The sequence below is a fragment of the Arabidopsis thaliana genome, chromosome 5, assembly GCF_000001735.4.
Source record: "Arabidopsis thaliana chromosome 5, partial sequence".
Taxonomy (NCBI): Eukaryota; Viridiplantae; Streptophyta; class Magnoliopsida; order Brassicales; family Brassicaceae; genus Arabidopsis; species Arabidopsis thaliana.
In genome coordinates, this window is record NC_003076.8 from 16,431,019 (window position 1) to 16,451,256 (window position 20,238).

A 20,238-nucleotide genomic window follows, 5' to 3' on the forward strand; every position below is an offset into this window, starting at 1 on the left:
GAGGCCTACTCTCAACTACCAAAAATACAAGTGTTTGTTGTGTTAGGTCATTTATTCAGTCACCTAACCCTAACTATATGAAATACGTTAAAATTCATATATAGAAAAATAAAGAAGAAATACTATTAGTCAATATAATTTTTTTTAACAAAATAAAAATAAAGAAAGAAACACTATTAGTCAATGAATTAAAAAAAAAAAAATCCATCTTTCGATCAAGACCGTCCAAGTATTCTCCTTTCACATAACTCTTACGTTTTACACTAAACAAGACGAGATTTTTATGAGCTTGTGGCTCCCACAACAATCCTCATTGATTTCTCCATATATATCACATGAGAATCCAACTCGACTTCATACTAACATTCATCCCAAAAGTTCCATTCTTTTTCACAAAGCCATTGTGCTGTTTTCTCCATTTGGATCAAAATGGTTTGTGTTATCATTCTTGTTTTTGTTTCAACTAAGTGTTCAAAATTCTGTTTATTTATTAAGCTCACGCTTCTTTTGTTTTTCAGGTTGCTGAGAACAATAAAAACAAGGACGTAACACTCTCTGCATCAATGGACAACAACAACAACAACATCAAAGGAACTAACATTCATCTTGAGGTTCATCAAAAGGAACCAGCTTTGGTCAAACCTGAATCCGAGACACGAAAGGGCCTTTACTTCTTGTCGAATCTTGACCAGAACATCGCCGTGATTGTTCGTACAATCTACTGTTTCAAATCCGAGGAGAGAGGGAACGAGGAAGCAGTCCAAGTGATCAAGAAAGCTCTGAGTCAAGTTCTTGTTCATTACTATCCTCTCGCTGGACGCCTCACCATCAGTCCTGAAGGTAACTGACTAGTTCGATTTCGGTCTCTATCTTAATCAAACTCAGACAAAAACATCATCTAATGTCTATGATGTGGGTGAATTCAGGTAAACTCACAGTTGACTGTACCGAAGAAGGAGTTGTGTTTGTGGAAGCAGAAGCAAACTGTAAAATGGATGAGATTGGTGACATTACCAAACCCGATCCTGAAACTCTAGGGAAGCTTGTGTACGATGTCGTAGACGCCAAGAACATTCTTGAGATCCCTCCTGTTACCGCTCAGGTCTACTTTTCTTCCTCCTCAAGCAATCGTTTTGTTTCTTAGGGTTGTAAGTTTTTTGAAGTTGAAGGGTTTGAAATTGATTTGAATTAACAGGTGACTAAATTCAAATGTGGAGGGTTTGTTCTCGGACTCTGTATGAATCACTGTATGTTCGATGGAATTGGAGCTATGGAGTTTGTTAACTCATGGGGTCAAGTCGCTAGAGGCTTACCATTAACAACTCCCCCATTCTCAGACAGAACCATTCTCAATGCTCGAAACCCTCCAAAGATCGAGAATCTCCACCAAGAATTTGAAGAGATCGAAGATAAATCCAACATCAACTCTCTTTACACCAAAGAGCCAACTCTCTACAGATCCTTCTGCTTTGATCCAGAGAAAATCAAGAAACTTAAGCTCCAAGCAACAGAGAACAGTGAGTCTCTCCTCGGTAACTCATGCACAAGTTTTGAGGCTTTATCTGCTTTTGTCTGGAGAGCAAGAACCAAGTCGTTGAAGATGTTGAGTGATCAGAAAACGAAGCTTCTCTTCGCCGTTGATGGTAGAGCCAAGTTCGAGCCTCAACTGCCAAAAGGGTACTTCGGAAATGGAATTGTTCTCACAAACTCCATCTGTGAAGCTGGGGAGCTTATCGAAAAACCGTTGAGTTTCGCGGTGGGATTAGTCAGAGAAGCCATTAAGATGGTAACTGATGGGTACATGAGATCTGCTATTGATTACTTCGAAGTCACGAGAGCAAGACCTTCTCTTTCCTCGACTCTTCTGATCACTACATGGTCAAGATTGGGTTTCCACACGACAGATTTCGGTTGGGGAGAACCGATTTTATCCGGTCCAGTAGCTTTGCCTGAGAAAGAAGTAACTCTGTTTTTGTCTCATGGAGAACAGAGGAGAAGCATCAATGTGCTTCTTGGACTTCCCGCTACAGCCATGGATGTGTTTCAAGAACAGTTTTTACAGATATAATATGAACAACGACAAAATACAAATATCTGGCAATTATTGTCAAAACCTATTCGTTTTACTCTGTTTTTCTTGCTTCCTTTTTTTTTTATCTTTTTGATTTATGCTGAATTATTATTGTTATCTTCATCTTAAACTTGTCTGTATCTTGCATCAAGTTTCAACCATAAATTTATATTATTTCAAACTATATTGTAATAATATTATTACTTGAACTGTTTCAGAGATGTTGATGTTTTTAACAAACTAAAACTCATATATAAATAAAATAACAAAAGTCTAAAGATAAAATACAGAGGACAAGAAGACAGAACAGAGTGATCCTGTTCTTGTCTTAAGGACAAAGTTAGAGTAGAAACAAACAAAGACTTAGATTATTGCAGTTTGTTCTCTATTACTTGCCACACAAATGAAGATTCTTCTCTAAAGGTCTGAAATTTAAAGCAGTAAACCCATAGACACAGAGATTAGATATCTTGGACTTAAACACAACCTGCTCCGTTGTAGTTCTGAAGCCAGGAACGTTGCAGGAATCTTTGGACCTACCGATCAAGCTTGCTTGACAGGAAGCCATTAGAGAATCTTTCTTTGCTTCAGCGGCGCAAGCAACGCCTTCCAGAGACGTTATGTCTAGCTTGTAGAGTCCAAGCTCATTTGTGGTTCGATTTGCAGAGAACGTAATCATCTCTCTAGTTCTCGATGAAGCTGAATTGAATCTGCAGATTATTCTCACTTCCACACCTGTATTTTTTTGTTCAGTTAAAACAAAAGTGAGAGACATTTTAACTATAATTTCAAACAATGTTGATAAGATTCTTTACCGGGAATGAAATAGCTGTGATTGGAGAAACTGTTGTTGGAGCAGACGTCGCAGTAAACAAGACCCATTACAGTGATCTTTCCATTTGGTTTGGCTGAAGAATGTTTCAGAGACAGAGAGTTTAAGGACAGAAGTTGCAGAAGTAACAGAAGCATTATCAGTTTCTGCTTCATGTTCACAAGTTTCAGTTTTTTTCTTTATCCTTGGATAAACACTTGTTTACAGATGAGGTTTCCTTTTTGTTTATGTGGTTGATGAAAGAAACAGACAAAGAATGGGCCAAGTGGTTAAAGACAAAAGAACAAACAAAGATCAAACAGTAACTCCATTCAAACAAAGCTTCAAGCTTGTCTTTTTTATAAAACTCAAGACTCTTGTGGAAAAAGAGATGAGTAAAGAGAGGCACAAAGAGATGAGAGGCCAATTAAAGGAAAAGTAGAGAAACTGAGAGATTGGTTGGTTAGGTTTAACATTTATTGAGCTCTCATGCTCTCTATTTTAAGGGTTTTTGTCTATGAATCCCCTTATAAAAAATGGCTAAAACTGGAAAATGGAAGGGAGAAGGTAAGCCACTAGTGTGTATATATATGTGTATGGACCACTGAAAGTGAAGTGTAAACATCATCAATTCATCAGCATAAACACCAAGAAAGTAGTCAGAGGATATGGCTCTTTAAATATCAATACAAGAAGCCAAACTATGATATTTTCCCGGTTTACTCTCGGTTGTGGCTGAATTCTGGAAAGAGAATTTCAGGTTAACTAACTATACAAAGATAAGCTCACATTATAGACTTTTGTTCGTCACATTATAGAACAGCATAAGACTTTATTGCATAACAATTTCAGGTTTAAGTGTACTAGAGAAGATAAGCTTACATTACAAGTTCATCAGTTGGAAACAATATATGGGCTTGAGCTTTAAAGAAGGCCCATTAAGCTTGAAATTGTTCTTCATGTAAGATTGCTGCAGATTTTACTTTAATTTTTTTTTTCTTTTTTTCTTTTGCCCTTAAATTCTTGTAATGCTTCTAGGTGACTCCATCCACTTTATGTGTTGTTTCCCAATCATTTCTATTTTCAACTTTATTTTTTCCTTTCACAAATTATTTTAAGTTTTAACATTATTTTCTTCAACATACGAAATTTATACAGTAGTTTTTTTTTGCAGGTACATATAAATCAATAGTTGAGAAAAAGTGGAAAACAATAGAGATAAAAAAAATTAGATGTAAATTCGCTGTAAAACAAAATGTTTAAATTTCTTTTCCGTTATCGAATCTCTTTTATGAATAACAAGGTCGAGTACTCAAGGTAAGGAAACAGACCATTAGAAAAGTGCCACGTCAGCTTATTTCGTTCTTCACTTTTAGCTTCTGAAAAGTACTTTACCTGAACTAAAACGACGGTGACAGACTGACTCCAGTAGCTGCTAACAGTCGATTTTTAAAATATTATATTTATTTGCAGGAAAAAAAAAAAGTGAAGGAAGAAGAAGAAGTTGGAGAAGCCAAGAGCAAATCTAATTCTCTGACTACTCTCATTTTCATGTCGGAGACTTGCCGAAATCTAAAGAATTTCTTCAACGGAGACTGAAAAGCTTTCTCTTTTCTTCTTTCGTTATCTTCGTTTTAGTGTTTTCCCCTTTGCTTACATTTGAAGAAATCGAGAGCAAGCGATAGAAAGTGAGAGAGAGAGATGTATGTGGTGACGCCTCCTCAAAGATCCGGTTTTGGATCCGATTGTGATTTACGGGTTTACCAAACATGGAAAGGAAGCAATGTGAGTTTTAATGTGAAAGCTTTAGGTTTTGGAATTACTTGCTTCTGTGTTTATACTTGAGCTAGTTTTCTGTTATTTTTCCTATTATTGTGTATAAATTAATTATTAATCCGTTCATGGGCTCAGTTTACTCTGTTTCCAATCTTGTAAAGCTTAAAAATTGGGACTTGGGTTTGTGTTAGAAGTGTAGCTTTCTGGGTAGTTGTCTACATTTAATCATGAAATCTTTACCTTTAATCAATACCTTAGGACATTATCTGAATATGCTTGCTACATTTATAGGAATGCTTCTTCATACAAAGGTTATATAGTTGATGCTGTCTGTATATTGCTTTCAATGTCGAATTTAAATCTGGTTTAGTAGTAACCTAGTGGAATTAAACATTTTGAGGTTTGTTCCTTAAATCCTTCTACCCAAAGTGTTAACATATTTTCTAAATTTGTCCCATTTCTGCAGATATTTTGTCTTCAAGGAAGGTTTATCTTCGGGCCGGATGTAAGATCACTTGGTCTGACCATAAGTCTTATTGTGGCACCTGTTACAATTTTCTGCATCTTCGTCGCTAGCAAACTAATGGATGACTTCTCTGATAGTTGGGGAGTCTCAATAATCCTTGTTGCTGTTGTCTTCACCATTTATGTGAGTACAAAAGTTTAGCTTTGCATTGTAAAACGTTTTGTGACTGGATCATTCATAACAATTAATGCTTCCCTCAGGATTTGATTTTGCTGATGCTTACATCCGGAAGAGATCCAGGGATTATCCCAAGAAATTCTCATCCTCCAGAACCAGAAGTTGTTGATGGCAACACGGGCTCGGGAACAAGCCAAACTCCAAGATTGCCTCGTGTTAAAGAAGTGGAAGTTAATGGAAAAGTATTCAAGGTCAAGTACTGTGATACTTGCATGCTCTATAGACCGCCTCGCTGCTCACATTGTTCGATTTGCAACAACTGTGTAGAAAGGTTTGACCATCACTGTCCTTGGGTTGGTCAATGTATTGCTCAAGTAAGTTTCTCGGTTTTTCGTTTTCCTGTCCGTTAGTTTCTGACATCAGTCTATATAATTCATCTCATTCTCCTTGGGAATTTGCAGAGAAACTATCGATTCTTCTTCATGTTTGTCTTCTCCACGACTCTTCTCTGTGTATATGTGTTCGCCTTTTGTTGTGTCTACATAAAGAAGATCAAAGAGTCCGAAGATATAAGTATCTTGAAAGCAATGCTCAAAACTCCAGCTTCCATTGCTCTGATACTCTACACATTCATATCTACATTCTTCGTTGGAGGCTTAACATGTTTCCATCTCTATCTCATCAGCACAAATCAGGTACCCTAATCATTTGCCTCTTTCTGAAAAAACCTCTCTCATTCGATATGCGTGTTTAATCGTTTGATCTTTCTTTATTCTGTAGACTACATATGAGAATTTCAGATACAGTTATGATCGGCATAGCAACCCACATAACAAAGGAGTGGTTGATAACTTCAAAGAAATCTTTTTTTCTCCAATACCTCCTTCAAAGAACAACTTCAGGGCTATGGTACCAAGGGAAAATCCAATGCCGTCGAGATCAGTTGTTGGCGGTTTTATGAGTCCAAACATGGGAAAGGCCAATGATGATATTGAAATGGGGAGGAAGGGTGTTTGGGCAATGGCTGAACATGGTGATGGCAAAGATGGCAATAACAATGAACGGTTTCATGTTAACGACAATGAGTTAAACGAGTTATCACCAGACATGGGGAACATAGTGAATGGTGATGAGCAAATCAATAGGCCAAACAATCACCCGAGGAACGCAAACTGGGAAATGTCACCAGAAGTTATGGCCTTATCAGCAAGAAGAGCTTAGAAGCAGGTTAAGAGAAAATTGAAAGGTGTTTTAAATGTTTGATGTATTGATGTGTTGTGTGTTTACACGGGAATCAATTGTGAATTGGTGTGATATTTTCAGATGTTATGAGTATTTTTAGTTGTTCTTCAGACATTTAAATCGTAAATCATTGTGTGTTAGTGTAATCTATGACTTATCTTTCACAGAATGAGAAAACAAAATGAATACCGACGATTTTCATACTGTACTTTGCATATGATAAAAATTGCAGAAACTGAATTTTCAGACAAGTGGACCAGAAGACCAGACAACTCTTATTATAGTCTTCATTGAAGCACGGCTCTGTAATAAATGCAAAAGAGCTCTAAAGGCTTCTTATTTGTTCTTCAAAGCTCTAAAGTCTAAAGGTTAGAGATTTAACATCACAAGCCAACATTTTTGGTTTAGGAAATTGAAGATTAGCAATAATATAAAGTTTTTTTGGCATTGAACAAAGACAAAACACAATGAACATAATCAACAAATTGGTCAAACTAAACATTAATAAGTGCCTCAAAGTATCAGACTAAATCATTTTCACTAACATTTATGAAAAAATAACTGTTATTAACTGAGGACGAAGGTAACTGACCAGTCAAACATCATAGACAAAGACAATAAAGAGAGTCAATAGCATTGTTCATAATTGTTATTTGTATGCACATGTTATAAATTATATAAAAAGACTAACCTTATTTCAATTGAGATGTCACTATTACTGTTTTAGCATCCTCTTCTACTCTTTATTTAGAACCTTTAGTACCTTACCATGTGAGTGAAGAGTTCAAAAACCTCTGCAAAAACTTTCTTTTTTATCTCTCTCTCTTCTTTAAACTTACTTTCAAACACTAAATAGCCAAAACTTAAGATACCAAATTTCAACAGGTCGGCTTTTTCGTTTGTCTTCTCTTAAGACTTTACCAAAAGAGATTTGTGGTTTCTGGAGTTGACTTTGGTTGATTTTGGTGTATTTACAGGGGAAAAAATGTATAAGAATCAGCTTCAAGAGCTTGCACAGAGAAGTTGTTTCAACTTACCATCATATACTTGCATAAGAGAAGGACCAGATCATGCTCCAAGATTCAAAGCTTCTGTTAACTTCAATGGTGAGATATTTGAGAGTCCCACTTACTGTTCTACTCTCAGACAAGCTGAGCATGCAGCTGCTGAAGTTTCCCTTAATGTCCTTTCGTCTAGAGTCCCTTCAAAGTCTCTAACTGCTAAGATTCTTGTAAGTTCTCTGTCTTTTCTTCTTGGTTTTGATCATACACAAAAAAATGCAAAAAGAGTAACATCGTATATCTTCATGTCACTCTTTATACAAGGATGAGACAGGGATTTACAAGAACCTGCTTCAAGAGACAGCACATAGAGCTGGTCTTGATCTACCAATGTACACAAGTGTGAGATCAGGATCTTGTCACTTCCCAGGTTTCTCTTGTACTGTTGAACTTGCTGGGATGACGTTTACAGGAGAATCAGCAAAGACAAAGAAACAAGCTGAGAAAAACGCAGCCATTGCAGCTTGGTCCTCTTTGAAGAAAAGTATATATAACTATCTTCCAAATTGTTCCATCAACCCCAAAAAAGCTTCTCACTTTTCTACTTGAAACCATTTTTCTGTTTCTCTACTGTGCAGTGTCAAGCTTGGATTCACAAGATGAAGAGAAGGAACAAGAAGCAGTAGCAAGAGTACTCTCAAGATTTAAACCCAAAGAAGTAAGAAGACGAGAGACAACAAACCAATGGAGAAGAAGAACAAGTCAACAAGATTCAAACAAGGATTTGTTGATTGAGAGATTGAGATGGATCAATCTTTTGACCAATCAAGCTTCTTCATCATCATCAACATCAACACCGAATCAACACAAAAACTCCAGTTTCATCTCTCTAATTCCCCCACCACCACCACCTAAATCCTCCAAAATTTTGCCATTTATCCAGCAATACAAAGACAGATCATCACAAGAAGCTAAGACAGAGACAGCGACAGAGATGATCAACAGCAAAGCCAAAGTCAATGAAACATCAACCAGATTGAGTAAGCAAATGCCCTTTTCCGACATGAACAGATACAACTTTGTCGGAGGGTGTAGCGTAAACCCTTATAGTCTGGCTCCAGCGGTTCAAATGAGATCAGTGATTCCAGTTTTCGCAGCTCCACCACCGAAACCAAACCCCAACCTTAACCCATCATCATTATCATCATCAGTCAATGAATTCACCTCATCCAATAATTCCTGCTCTGTTCTGAATACGCCGGGATTGGGAGGCCAAGAGAAGAAGAATCTAACTCGCGAAATGATCAAACTTGGTTCAGAATCGAGAATTTTGGATCAAACCCATGATAGTTAGCTAAATTTGGTTAATGGGTTAATCTCAAATTAAATCCTTGTCAAGTGTTTGTCACATAGATAAATTATAGACCAGTATGTTTCCGTTTCTTGAATGTGTTCTTGTTTTTTTTGAAGTGTTTGAATTTTCTAAAAGTCCGACATGAACTTTGAATGCTTGCGAATTGCACAGAGAACGAAAACAAAGAGAGAGCATTAATTAGGGAAGAAGATGAAGAAGAGAAATGGGAGTTTGCAAGAAAACAATTAATGGGTTTTGTTTTGTCTTCCTCCATTAATGCGCCGAATGCTCTGCTCTGCTTCCCACTCTTCATCATTAATGGTTTTGCTCTGTAACGTCGGTTCCAACAAATAAACTTAATAATTCGAAATTATAAATTTCACAAGTTACATTTTTCTTTGTGTAAAGATTTTGGACCATATAAACATTATGGTTTGCGAGAATGACGTTTGTGTCATTATCCGATTTAGATCCGTATAATCTATGTTGTTAGGAACTCAGGATTTTGCTCAAATATTCAAATTGGTATATTTTGACTTTGATGAAATTATTTTGGTCAGACCACGAGACTTGATTGCTTCTCAATTATTTGGGCCGGTCCATTAATTTGGGGCCATCTAACTTTTACGTGGGCCGTAACAAACCGAAACATAAAACTAGTGACCTACCTAACCATATTACCCCAACCGGACAGGAGGTAACGAGTTAACCAGCCACTTGTTCGGCTTGGAAATTTTTTTAATCGTCTGACAATTTATGACGTGGATCCAAGTAGCAAGAAAGCTAACATGTTGTTGGATCTGATCTGATCCACGAACCTACCATAAATCAATTTTCTCATTATCTTGACAGGTATATCTTGCATTATTATACGTCAGATTTTCGTGGATACAATATTTTTAAAATGCAATCCATATTTACTTGATTTCCAAAAATGGGTTTTTTCAAAAGCACAATTTCCAAAAATGGATCACAATTTATTAACGGATTCTCAACTTGCAAATCAAGCTTAAATTATAATCTTTTTTAACTCAGAATTTAATATAATCTTTTTTTACTCAGAATTGATTAAACTAACAGTTATATTGATCTTGAAATCACCTTTAATATCTTGTTTTAAATCTTGTGTCTTGCAAATCACGGTTCATAAATATTGGAGAATCGAATAAATAAATTATTTCTATTCCTATATTGCGTAATTTTATTTTTTGACTCTCTATTGCGTAATTACACTCGTCAGATTTCGTGGATGAGTACTCAGTAAATCTTATTTTAATTAAAAAGCTTACTAGTCTAATTGCTGCAAATTTGACCAACTATACAGTTGTGTTGCATTACAATATTTCAAACCATTAATAAAACGTGTAAAACATATTTGGAGTTGAATGAAACTACATTTTCCTTTATGTCAAACGCACTTTTCAAGATATATCTCGAACAATTTACGTATTATTTTCACAAATTTTGTTCCACAATAATTTAGGTTATTTTGGTTTTTGTTGTTGTTTTTTGAGTCTGAAATTTCAAATTTGTATTTTTTTTTAATATATATTTAGGCAGGAATCTTTAAAATGAAACCAATAATATATTCACTAAGTTTGGAAAAAAACCAAAATTTCATAATTAACGGGACAATGACTAAGCTGTGGAAAAGATAACATAATCTCCCAATGACTCAATGCCACGTATAAGATGAGAACCGTACTCTTCTGTGTTCGTACCAGATCCCTCAAAAGGCGGGAAGAAACCATCAAGAAAGGCACATTGCTGACGTGGAATGGAATATTCGAACACGCATATCCAGCTCCTTCCTCCTTTTTCCTCATATCCCTTTTTTCTCAATATAAATACTCTGCAAAAAAACACCCACAAATCCTCACACAAAAACGTTTTCGAAATCCCTAATCTACTCTCTCTTCTCTATATCTCTACTCTTGAGAAATGGCTCTTAGAACTGTGCTCGTCTCCGACGTCCCTAGCCTCCCGGATTCTGTCTACGGTTTATCCGAAGGTATTTCTCTCTCTGTCTCTCTCTCTCTGTTTCGTCGGCTATTGAGCTGTTTTCGTTTCTGATGATCTTGTCTTTGATTACAGGTTTAGAGTTGAGCAAACCGACGTCGTTTAGGTTACCGGGGTTTTCGGTGATTGGACATAGAGGAATCGGTATGAATGTGTTGCAATCGTCTGATCGGAGAGCGAGAGGTGTTAAAGAAAACTCGATTCTTTCATTCAATTCCGCCGCTAAGTATCCGATTGATTTCATTGAGTTCGATGTTCAGGTTGGTACTCCGATCTATGTAATCAACTTTAGGATTTGAATGAGACAGAGGATTGGGGTTTTATGTTTATGTTTTTGTGTGTGGAAGAAGATTCTGATTTAGATATCTATTTATAGATTCTTAGAAATTGAAATGAAAAATAAGAACATGAAGATTTGAAGAAAGAGAGAGAGATGGCACATAGAGAAGCATTCCAAGCTTTGTGTGGTTTTTCTTTTGTAGGTGACAAAAGATGATTGCCCTGTCATTTTCCATGATGATTTCATCTACTCTGAAGAAAATGTAAGTCTACATTGCTTTCTTCATAGATCTTGGTTTTATATTTCTGGATCTTGTCTTCATGGATCTGGTGTTTGTGTGTTATGGTTCAGGGTATTGTTAATGAGAGTAGAGTGACGGATCTGAGTCTGTCTGAGTTTCTCCTTTATGGACCTCAGAAGGAAACTGAGAAAATAGGGAAGACACTGATGAGGAAATCTAAAGAAGGGAAGGTTTTGAAATGGGACGTTGATTTGGATGATTCTCTTTGTACGTTGCAAGAAGCTTTTGAACAAGTTGAACAAACTCTTGGGTTCAATATCGAGTTGAAATTTGATGATCAGACCGTCTATGAACGAGAGTTTCTTGTCCATATCCTGAGATCAGTACTACAGGTATGCTCAATACTAGTTCCGTATTCTTCCTTCTTTTTCTTGTTGGAGTATGAATATTTATTAGGGTCCAATAGAACCATTTGTTAAAAGTGCTCACAATTAATTTGATCTCTTGAGACCTTTTTGTATCAATGCTGTTGACCTAAAACTGCTGGTCCAAGTTGGATCTAGATTGATTGAGACTTGTTAACTTATTATTTTCTGTTTTTTCCATTCTGTGACAAAACTACAGGTGGTCTCTAATTATGCTAAAGACAGACCAGTAATCTTCTCAAGTTTCCAACCAGATGCAGCTAAGCTTGTTAGGGAACTGCAGAGCACTTACCCTGTATGTTCCATTCTCGCTCTTTTCTTTGATAAATACCAAAAAAAACTTCTTGACTTCTTCATGGAGAAATCACTTAAGATTTAACAATGTCATATGAACTGAACCCAGGTTTTCTTTCTGACTGATGCGGGAAACGAGATTCACAATGACGAGAGAAGAAACTCGCTCGAAGAAGCCATTCAAGTTTGCTTGGAAGGAGGTCTTCAAGGTATTGTTTCAGAGGTAAAAGGAGTGTTCAGGAACCCAGCAGCCATTAGCAAGATCAAAGAATCTAACCTCTCTCTCCTCACATACGGCAAACTCAAGTAAACCTTCTTCACTTTTCTTAATAAAGTCTAAAGACCTTAAGTTTGTTTCCTTATTGCTGTTGGATCCGATCACTGATTAATCAGATTTTAATCTTATTTCAAATATTGTGTTGCAGCAATGTCGGAGAGGCAGTGTACATGCAATATGTGATGGGGATCGATGGAGTGATTGTAGATTTTGTTGAGGAGATTATAGAGTCCACGACACGCATGATGATAAGACCACCACCATCATCATCACCATTACCATCACCTTCCAAGGATGATGATGTTGCCATTACAAGACCTGAGTTTTCACAGAAGGAGATTTCTTTTCTTCTCAAGCTTCTCTCTCAGTTGATACAACATTGATATCTCTGTTTTTTCGTTTTCTTTTATCCCAAGTTTCTTTTTAGGGTTTGATTTTCTTATTGATTTAATTATTATTCTGGGTGTATTACCCAATAGTTGGAATTGTAAATAATTATAAATTTATTTCTTTTTACAAGGATTAACTTTCTCAAAAGAAAATCAGCTATTTTTTAATTAATCGAAAAATTTAGAAAATATATACGTGATTATCTTTTATATAAGCTTTTAAGATATGTCACCCAAAACAAGCTAAGCCCAAGATGGATCTAGACTTTGAAACTCTCATTTTAGGGCAAAAAAATGGTTTTAAGGTTGTGTTATGGATTATCTTTTATATAAGCTTAGTTATATCACTAGGTGACCAATTGTAATGTGCTTTCGGTATAGAGTCAGAGTGATATGACGGGATACGTAGTTTGTAAGCGAGAAGGTGTTTTTCTTAGTAAAGCTTTTCTTATCCGCAAGAAGATTGACTTCAAACATACAGCTTATCTCTTGTGAGAGGTCAAGCTTTATAATGGAGTGAGATATGTATTTTCAGAAGTCTTAAGTATGGACATAAGATATTAGTTTCACATATTTCAATTTTTGAAAGTTTGCAAGTAAAAACCACAAAACAAACGAGTCTGTAGGCACGACCGCACGAGTGCTAAAGTCCGCTGCATATTGATAGTTCGAAGACGGTGTTTTGTCGATATTATTCACTATTTACGTGTCGCGGATTGATTAGCGACTAAAGAATTAGCCTTAACATATGTTTTGTTGAAATATATTTTGAGTCAAGATTATTCTTAATTCCCAATAGAATTTTGAAGTATTTGTCTTTGTTCCAACCTTTAAAAGGATGCTTGAAGTTCCAATCAAACTACAACTCATGCTCTCTCCCTCTTCTGCCTTAACTATGAAGAAAACAAAAGACATTCGTTTTTATTTTTCTCTTCAGTATCAAATTCAAGAATCCAATTCCAATAGCCACAACATAAATTCTCTTTGATATAATAATCTAAAATTAGAAACTGATTCACGTCTCTAAATTAAAATTTCTGATCTATTCAAGTAACTGTTCTTATATGAGTTTTGTTTCCATACATGCTTTGATTTAAACGTTTTCTACTACAATTATATCTACCTCTCAACACTGGAATCCAATTTTCTTTATACGGTTTATATCAAGTATTGATTGTTTTTGTCCAAAACAAAAACCAAGTATTAATTGATATAGCTATAGTACACTCAAATTTTAATTTGCTCACTATAATTCTGATATTACTTTGAATAGAAATTCAAAATTATCTAATCACAAAGTTCAGTTTATTTATAATATGGAAGCTTTGAGCAAAATAATGTAAATATAATTATAAAAAATAATTAGAAATAATTTAGGACAACTGAAAAAAATATGGATTTCGGTCTATAAGTTTCTATTATATATCAAAGGAAGTACTTTTTTTTTTTTGATAAACCCTAAATATCAAAAGTACTTTTCGTTTTTGCCAAATATGTTTAATTACTTATTTTCGAGATGTTATCTTCCATTTTTTTCAGTATCATTGTAATCAATGATAATTATAACAAAATCACGATATGAAAAAAAATATTCCATTAATTGATGTAAAAAAAAAAGTCAAATATCATAACATTAAAATGTAACTTTCCCCTTATTTACTAACTAAAGCTCATGCATGCGTGGCGTGATATTATCTATTCAATTCCTTTTCTAAAAAGGTTTTCCTAGTCCTATTAGGATTAGGAAACAGAGGTTGCTATATAAATACTTGATTCGCTCGCGTTTATCTCAGTCACAAAATCCCTACTTCTTCGTAACAACTTACTAATATATAGGCAGCTTGGAGCTTATTCATTGGACGACGAACTCTTTTTCTTCATCTCTTTCTGTTTTCTTTTTCTCTTCTTTTGTTCTGAGAATAATGGGCCCAACATACAGAGCTTTGCCAGTAGGTATGAGGTTTCGTCCTTCAGATTTGGAGTTGGCTGTTTACTTTTTGATCAAGAAAGCTTTAGGACTTCCCATGAAAGCTCTTACTGTGCCCGACGAATGTAATGATATCTTCTCAACACATCCTCGCGACTTGCCTGGTGAGAATACTTTCTCCGATCCTTTTGACAAAACAGATTTGATAGAGTTTTTGAGTTTCTTGATTTAACTTTGGCTACTTCTTTCTTGCGTGACAAGCTTTATTTTGTGAACTTGTTTTTGCTCTGTTCTTTCAGGCTATGGAAGCGAAGAGCATTGGTACTTCTACTGCAAGAAACCCAAGAATCAAGTTACTAGAACGAAATCTTATAACCTCTGGATACCAACGGGAGAAAAAACTGATGTGTTAGATCCAAAGAAGAATGGCGGCGAATTAGTCGGTATCAAGCATTCGTTTACTTTCATTGAGAACGAAGAAGAAGAAGAATCTGATAACAAGAACGGCGATGAAGAAGAACCTCCACAATGCAATTGGTTCTTGGATGAAATCAGCCTCCCATTGACAGTTGTGGATACTGATTGGACTCTGTGTCATATCTTTTACGAGAAGGTTAAACCTGAATTTGGTAATTTGCATATAGTCGAATCTGAATCCGAATCCGAAGAAGAAGAAGAAGATGAAAGTGTTGATAAGCCTGCAGAGAGTTTGGATAGTGTTAAAGAGAAAGATGGAACTGTTCTTCCTCCACCTCCTGCTACACCTTAGCTTCTTCATGATATAGTGTTTTACTGTTAGTGTTGGTGGATTGTAGATTCTCTCAAAACCTGTCAACGTCCAAATCTTTATTACCTCTAGTTGCATACCTATTGTTTTAAAGATGCTTATTTCACTTCAATATATCGGTTAGGTTTTTTTTCTTTTTCTTTCCACAATATATCGATTAGGTTATGTGGCTCGAGAGACTCACTTGCTCGCTGATACAAAAGTTCCAGAACAAAGAGATCATCCCTCATCTAATGGCTCATGTTAGCAATTGTCCGCCTACCTTGCTAAATTGCGCTCCTACACCTAAAGAAAACTATTGATATGAGTCGTAGTAATAATCAATCGATCTCTCTATTCCAATAATTGTTAGGAGGGTCATAATATATAGAAGAAGATAGATGATATATGTTATATAATATGATATATTGATATGTCCAAAAATCAAATTGTTCAAAAGCCTTAATGAAAAAGAGAAAGAGATGTTTGACCAGCTTAAAAACTTCCGGTCAAACACCTAAAAACCTTTTTTCCGCCTTTGTCATAAATCTTTGACTTTTTGACTTTTTCCCTCTCAACATCTCTTTTCGAGATTTCACCACGTGTCAAACCTCTCATCTGAACCGTTCATCTTACACGCGTGAGATTATCTCATTTTCTCCTCCTCCGTCTTTCTGCTGTTTCTTCGATCTGTTTCTTTGACCAGAAAAACAAAAGCTTCAAACTTTTTAGCTTCTTCTTCTTCCTTCAATGTCGTTGAACACATCCCACGATACTTGACAAAATATCTCACTCTTTCGTCTCTCTGTTTTCGACTCGCAAACCATCGAAGCGCCGATTAATCTTAGAGGAATTTCTTCGTGATTAGGGTTTTGTTTAGTTCTATCTGGAGATATGATGAAAGCTTCGTTTGGAAGGTTAAGAAGATTCGCATTACCCAAAGCCGATGCGATTGATATAGGAGAGCTTTTTCCCACTGCACAAATTGAAGGTCTTGCTCGAGCCGCCAAGGTAAATTTTCCCTCTTTTCACTGATCTTCTCTCATGATTCTCTGAGATTTAGTTTTTTTTTTCTTTTCAAAATCGTGAGTTATTGATCACAAGATTGTAACTTGGATGAGTTTTTGTGGATAAAAATTTCCGATCAAAAATCACACCCTAATTGGAAATTTCAGGACTTTTACAGTTATAGAAGTTTGTTCATTAATTTCTACTTTTATAGACTTATCTTATGGAGAAATTTGGAATTGGTATTTATATCAGTTATGGTAAGAAATTGATATTGTAACTGATGCTAGTTGTTGATTGGTTGAACTAGAACTGGAAGATACATTTTATGACCTAAGCTTATTACTCAATTGTTTTCAGGATATGCAAGATATGAGAGAGGGTTATGATAGATTACTCGAAGTAGCTGCTGCTATGGCTAATAGCGCATATGGTAAATAAGCATTCAACCTTTATGAATCTCCACTTCTATAGCTTCATGTATGAATTTGGAAGGTTGATGTTGTCAAACATTGTGACTGTAAAGTGTACGGTTGCTTCATATAAGATGGGGCTTGCTATACCCGAGCTTTATTGGATTGAATTAGCTTTCATTCATATTGTTTCTAGCGGAGGTCTTCGATAATATTATCATTTTGCGAAATCTTCATTTTTAGTGTCTCTAGAATTTCCCATTAAGTACTTTCTTAACCTTGTGAGAAACCTTTGTTGATTCATATAAGAACATCAGTATATTGTCAGACCTCATCATTTTTTTTTTTTCTTTTGTTCGGTATAATCAGAGTTCTCTGAATCATTGGGGGAAATGGGCTCATGCTTGGAGCAAATCGCGCCTCATAATGATCAAGAAAGTGGTAAGATTTTGGGTATTTAGCTATCATGGACGTTTGTTTGTCCTGTTTCCATGCTGTAACATTGTTTCTTCTGCAGGTGGAATTCTTCTAATGTTAGGTAAAGTTCAGTTTGAGCTTAAGAAACTCGTCGACACTTATGTAAGTTGTATGTTGCAACTTTGTACTTTTCATGAAGCAATATGTATAATTATGAACAAAACTGAGGTAGTTCTTGTTTCATTCTTTTTTTTCTCCTTCAGCGTTCTCAAATATTCAAGACCATTACACGACCTTCAGAGTCACTTCTCAGTGACCTTAGAACTGTTGAGGTATGCCCTAGCTTTGGTCTTTTACAGTCAGAGATTATTTAAAAGCCGGAAAAGTTCACGGTTTGAGCAAGATTTAAAGCTAAAGTGAACAAAAAAGCACAACCTTAATAAAGACCGCTGATTTTGTCGTATTTCCTTTTCTTTTCCTCTCAGGATATGAAGCAACAATGTGAAGAAAAGAGGTCAGTGACTTTCTGCAATGTAGTTTTTTATTCTCTCGGTTTTGATTTGATAAAATCTTGCCTTAACCTCTGACTCTTACTTACAGAGACGTTGTTAAGCACATGCTAATGGAGCATGTGAAAGACAAGGTACAAGTTAAAGGCACTAAAGGGGAGAGACTTATTCGCCGTCAGCTAGAGACTGCTCGCGATGAGCTACAAGATGAGGCGACTCTGTGCATTTTCCGATTGAAATCTCTCAAGGAAGGGCAAGCTCGAAGTCTCCTCACACAAGCAGCCCGCCACCACACTGCTCAGGTACCTTCTGAATAAAATTACTATTCTATGTAAGAAACCTTCCTGCAATTTCTCAATCAATGTCGCTTATACTTTCTTATTTTTGCATAGATGCATATGTTCTTTGCTGGTCTGAAATCGCTTGAGGCAGTAGAGCAACACGTCAGAATTGCTGCAGATAGACAACACATCGACTGTGTGCTCTCTGATCCCGGGAACGAAATGGATTGTAGTGAGGATAATGATGATGATGACCGACTTGTTAATAGAGATGGAGAACTCAGTTTTGACTACATAACAAGTGAGCAGAGAGTAGAAGTTATATCTACACCTCATGGATCGATGAAGGTAATTTGGATTTTAAATTGAACCTGAATTGGGAAAGAACAAATTTATTCGTTAAAAAGTAAGCTCATGTACTGCCATTTCTGTATAGATGGATGACACAGATCTCTCGTTTCAACGCCCTTCACCTGCAGGATCAGCAACAGTATGTTCTTTTCTTGATTTTTATGTCAGATTTAACATTTCATGTCTTGAGAACTCTCAGTTAGTCAACTGTATGAGAACTGCATTGGCGATTCTGTGTTGAAGTCTATTCTCTGATGCAGGTAAATGCAGACCCTAGAGAAGAGCACTCAGTTTCAAACCGTGATCGCAGAACGAGCAGCCATTCAGCACCTCTGTTTCCGGATAAGAAAGCTGATTTAGCAGATAGATCGATGAGGCAGATGACTCCATCTGCAAATGCTTACATATTACCAACTCCCGTCGACTCAAAGTCCTCACCAATCTTCACAAAACCTGTCACCCAGACAAACCACAGTGCAAACTTATGGCATTCATCTCCACTAGAACCAATAAAAACCGCCCATAAAGATGCGGAAAGCAACCTCTATTCCCGTCTTCCCCGTCCTTCAGAACACGCATTTTCTGGACCACTCAAGCCATCCTCAACCCGTCTTCCAGTACCAGTTGCAGTTCAGGCTCAGTCATCTTCTCCCAGAATATCTCCTACCGCTTCACCGCCTCTTGCTTCTTCCCCACGAATCAACGAACTCCATGAGCTTCCAAGACCACCAGGTCAATTTGCACCGCCACGACGCTCGAAATCTCCTGGTTTGGTTGGTCATTCGGCTCCATTAACGGCTTGGAATCAAGAAAGAAGCAATGTAGTAGTGTCAACCAACATTGTAGCATCACCACTTCCGGTTCCACCGCTTGTTGTACCGAGAAGCTACTCGATACCTTCTAGAAACCAGAGAGCAATGGCCCAACAACCCTTGCCCGAGAGGAACCAAAACAGAGTAGCCTCTCCACCGCCTCTTCCGCTGACTCCAGCGTCTCTGATGAATCTCAGATCGCTGTCTCGGTCTCATGTCGGGGAAGTTGCTCAGAGCGGACTAATTAGAGGTAACGGAAACAAAACTAACTTACTGTATTTGTAACATATCTTTAATCATCAATGATTTTAAGACATGGTTTGTTTATATTAACGCAGGAGTAAAACTGACTGAACACTGACCTTGTAACGGTTGCGTTTGATCGAAACGTTAGTTGTAGAAACTAGAAAGAGACCCATAAGTAAATATAGAAGTCGATATTTTTGTATTTCGTTAGTTGTTGAATCTCCTAATTTGTTCTTAAGCCTCCGATATTTTGGATCTTTTTTATCCTTGCTTTGAAAGCAACGTCAACGGAAAAATTACTTTCTTACTTAACTCTGAGAAATACGATTAAAAATGAGAATTTAAAGGAAATGATACACTTTTAAATTCAAGAAATCGATAAACCTTACTATAATTATAACTTTTTGATCAAGAAAATAGATGGATATTTTCTTTCTAATTATGGATTTTGCTTTACACAAAGGGAAGTGAAAATGACAGTAACATGACCAGAATTTGGGTAGAGAGATAGGAAGACAAATACGTTTACCTTGTCACGTGAGCAACCCAAACTGGAAATCACGTGATGATTCTCACTAGCAAATGGGCCAAGGTTAGTAGGCCCATGTAGAGGATAAGTACCTAACTTCTATCTTCTCTCCTCTAATCTTCTTCTTTAGTTTGATTGATTTGATTTGAATTTTTG

The 20,238-nt window shown here is 36.3% G+C and overlaps 8 protein-coding genes and 1 non-coding gene across 15 annotated transcripts; 8 read left to right on the forward strand and 1 right to left on the reverse strand.

The window, feature by feature from the left end:
• The first annotated feature begins 285 nt into the window (after positions 1-285).
• RWP1 (HXXXD-type acyl-transferase family protein) lies at positions 286-2,287 on the forward strand. Of its 2 annotated transcripts, NM_180780.2 has the most exons (4): positions 286-432; positions 519-840; positions 927-1,102; positions 1,196-2,287. In NM_180780.2, the coding sequence occupies exons 1-4, from the start codon at positions 430-432 to the stop codon at positions 2,066-2,068; spliced, it is 1,374 nt and encodes a 457-aa protein (NP_851111.1). In that variant the 5' UTR covers positions 286-429; the 3' UTR covers positions 2,069-2,287. The 2 variants fall into 2 exon arrangements, with proteins under 2 accessions (NP_851111.1, NP_568587.2); NM_123469.2 differs by having other exon boundaries at positions 373-840.
• Positions 2,225-3,440, reverse strand: AT5G41050 (Pollen Ole e 1 allergen and extensin family protein). Its single transcript, NM_123470.4, has 2 exons — positions 2,887-3,440; positions 2,225-2,806 (listed from the first exon to the last, which is right to left on the reverse strand). The coding sequence occupies exons 1-2, from the start codon at positions 3,056-3,058 to the stop codon at positions 2,460-2,462; spliced, it is 519 nt and encodes a 172-aa protein (NP_568588.1). The 5' UTR covers positions 3,059-3,440; the 3' UTR covers positions 2,225-2,459.
• A 262-nt stretch (positions 3,441-3,702) lies between these two features.
• On the forward strand, positions 3,703-4,128 carry AT5G00575. Its single transcript, NR_144185.1, has 2 exons — positions 3,703-3,843; positions 4,057-4,128. It is a non-coding gene; the product is annotated as an uncharacterized misc_RNA (transcript).
• A 6-nt stretch (positions 4,129-4,134) lies between these two features.
• AT5G41060 (DHHC-type zinc finger family protein) lies at positions 4,135-6,787 on the forward strand. 4 transcript variants are annotated; one of them, NM_123471.4, is made up of 5 exons: positions 4,135-4,667; positions 5,125-5,307; positions 5,385-5,675; positions 5,763-5,996; positions 6,082-6,787. In NM_123471.4, exons 1-5 carry the CDS (start codon positions 4,584-4,586, stop codon positions 6,520-6,522), a joined length of 1,233 nt encoding a protein of 410 aa, NP_198922.1. In that variant the 5' UTR covers positions 4,135-4,583; the 3' UTR covers positions 6,523-6,787. The 4 variants fall into 4 exon arrangements, with proteins under 4 accessions (NP_198922.1, NP_001331237.1, NP_001331236.1 ...); NM_001344380.1 differs by lacking the exon at positions 4,135-4,667 and adding an exon at positions 4,682-4,865 and having other exon boundaries at positions 6,082-6,729; NM_001344381.1 differs by lacking the exon at positions 4,135-4,667 and adding an exon at positions 4,888-5,058.
• A 459-nt stretch (positions 6,788-7,246) lies between these two features.
• Positions 7,247-9,037, forward strand: DRB5 (dsRNA-binding protein 5). Its single transcript, NM_123472.3, has 4 exons — positions 7,247-7,428; positions 7,521-7,774; positions 7,869-8,088; positions 8,183-9,037. The coding sequence occupies exons 2-4, from the start codon at positions 7,529-7,531 to the stop codon at positions 8,896-8,898; spliced, it is 1,182 nt and encodes a 393-aa protein (NP_198923.2). The 5' UTR covers positions 7,247-7,428; positions 7,521-7,528; the 3' UTR covers positions 8,899-9,037.
• A 13-nt stretch (positions 9,038-9,050) lies between these two features.
• On the forward strand, positions 9,051-9,233 carry AT5G41071 (uncharacterized protein; the record flags this gene model as incomplete). Its single annotated transcript, NM_001125875.1, has 1 exon — positions 9,051-9,233. The coding sequence occupies one exon, from the start codon at positions 9,051-9,053 to the stop codon at positions 9,231-9,233; it is 183 nt and encodes a 60-aa protein (NP_001119347.1).
• Positions 9,234-10,636: 1,403 nt separating this feature from the next.
• GDPD2 (PLC-like phosphodiesterases superfamily protein) lies at positions 10,637-13,005 on the forward strand. Of its 2 annotated transcripts, NM_123473.4 has the most exons (7): positions 10,637-10,909; positions 10,993-11,177; positions 11,400-11,459; positions 11,549-11,830; positions 12,063-12,158; positions 12,267-12,463; positions 12,583-13,005. In NM_123473.4, exons 1-7 carry the CDS (start codon positions 10,840-10,842, stop codon positions 12,815-12,817), a joined length of 1,125 nt encoding a protein of 374 aa, NP_198924.1. In that variant the 5' UTR covers positions 10,637-10,839; the 3' UTR covers positions 12,818-13,005. The 2 variants fall into 2 exon arrangements, with proteins under 2 accessions (NP_198924.1, NP_974865.1); NM_203136.1 differs by having other exon boundaries at positions 10,790-11,177; positions 12,583-12,967.
• Positions 13,006-14,636: 1,631 nt separating this feature from the next.
• NAC095 (NAC domain containing protein 95) lies at positions 14,637-15,655 on the forward strand. Its single transcript, NM_123474.2, has 2 exons — positions 14,637-14,914; positions 15,050-15,655. The coding sequence occupies exons 1-2, from the start codon at positions 14,746-14,748 to the stop codon at positions 15,517-15,519; spliced, it is 639 nt and encodes a 212-aa protein (NP_198925.1). The 5' UTR covers positions 14,637-14,745; the 3' UTR covers positions 15,520-15,655.
• A 511-nt stretch (positions 15,656-16,166) lies between these two features.
• Positions 16,167-19,891, forward strand: AT5G41100 (hydroxyproline-rich glycoprotein family protein). 2 transcript variants are annotated; one of them, NM_123475.3, is made up of 11 exons: positions 16,167-16,527; positions 16,885-16,957; positions 17,307-17,378; positions 17,455-17,516; positions 17,618-17,686; positions 17,840-17,868; positions 17,955-18,165; positions 18,256-18,492; positions 18,581-18,634; positions 18,756-19,557; positions 19,646-19,891. In NM_123475.3, the coding sequence occupies exons 1-11, from the start codon at positions 16,411-16,413 to the stop codon at positions 19,666-19,668; spliced, it is 1,749 nt and encodes a 582-aa protein (NP_198926.2). In that variant the 5' UTR covers positions 16,167-16,410; the 3' UTR covers positions 19,669-19,891. The 2 variants fall into 2 exon arrangements, with proteins under 2 accessions (NP_198926.2, NP_851112.1); NM_180781.2 differs by having other exon boundaries at positions 18,756-19,891.
• The last annotated feature ends 347 nt before the right edge of the window (positions 19,892-20,238 follow it).

Coding starts and splice junctions, on each gene's coding strand:
- RWP1 (NM_180780.2), top strand. Junction 841..926: donor CCTCACCATCAGTCCTGAAG/GTAACTGACTAG, acceptor GGGTGAATTCAG/GTAAACTCACAGTTGACTGT. Junction 1,103..1,195: donor TCCCTCCTGTTACCGCTCAG/GTCTACTTTTCT, acceptor TTGAATTAACAG/GTGACTAAATTCAAATGTGG.
- AT5G41050 (NM_123470.4), bottom strand. CDS start 3,058: ATGAAGCAGAAACTGATAATGCTTCTGTTACTTCTGCAACTTCTGTCC. Junction 2,807..2,886: donor TCACAGCTATTTCATTCCCG/GTAAAGAATCTT, acceptor AAAAAAATACAG/GTGTGGAAGTGAGAATAATC.
- AT5G41060 (NM_123471.4), top strand. CDS start 4,584: ATGTATGTGGTGACGCCTCCTCAAAGATCCGGTTTTGGATCCGATTGT. Junction 5,676..5,762: donor TTGGTCAATGTATTGCTCAA/GTAAGTTTCTCG, acceptor GGGAATTTGCAG/AGAAACTATCGATTCTTCTT. Junction 5,997..6,081: donor ATCTCATCAGCACAAATCAG/GTACCCTAATCA, acceptor TTTATTCTGTAG/ACTACATATGAGAATTTCAG.
- DRB5 (NM_123472.3), top strand. CDS start 7,529: ATGTATAAGAATCAGCTTCAAGAGCTTGCACAGAGAAGTTGTTTCAAC. Junction 7,775..7,868: donor CTCTAACTGCTAAGATTCTT/GTAAGTTCTCTG, acceptor TCTTTATACAAG/GATGAGACAGGGATTTACAA. Junction 8,089..8,182: donor TTGGTCCTCTTTGAAGAAAA/GTATATATAACT, acceptor TCTACTGTGCAG/TGTCAAGCTTGGATTCACAA.
- GDPD2 (NM_123473.4), top strand. CDS start 10,840: ATGGCTCTTAGAACTGTGCTCGTCTCCGACGTCCCTAGCCTCCCGGAT. Junction 10,910..10,992: donor TGTCTACGGTTTATCCGAAG/GTATTTCTCTCT, acceptor CTTTGATTACAG/GTTTAGAGTTGAGCAAACCG. Junction 12,159..12,266: donor AACTGCAGAGCACTTACCCT/GTATGTTCCATT, acceptor AACTGAACCCAG/GTTTTCTTTCTGACTGATGC.
- NAC095 (NM_123474.2), top strand. CDS start 14,746: ATGGGCCCAACATACAGAGCTTTGCCAGTAGGTATGAGGTTTCGTCCT. Junction 14,915..15,049: donor ACATCCTCGCGACTTGCCTG/GTGAGAATACTT, acceptor CTGTTCTTTCAG/GCTATGGAAGCGAAGAGCAT.
- AT5G41100 (NM_180781.2), top strand. CDS start 16,411: ATGATGAAAGCTTCGTTTGGAAGGTTAAGAAGATTCGCATTACCCAAA. Junction 16,528..16,884: donor GTCTTGCTCGAGCCGCCAAG/GTAAATTTTCCC, acceptor AATTGTTTTCAG/GATATGCAAGATATGAGAGA. Junction 17,517..17,617: donor AGAAACTCGTCGACACTTAT/GTAAGTTGTATG, acceptor TTTCTCCTTCAG/CGTTCTCAAATATTCAAGAC.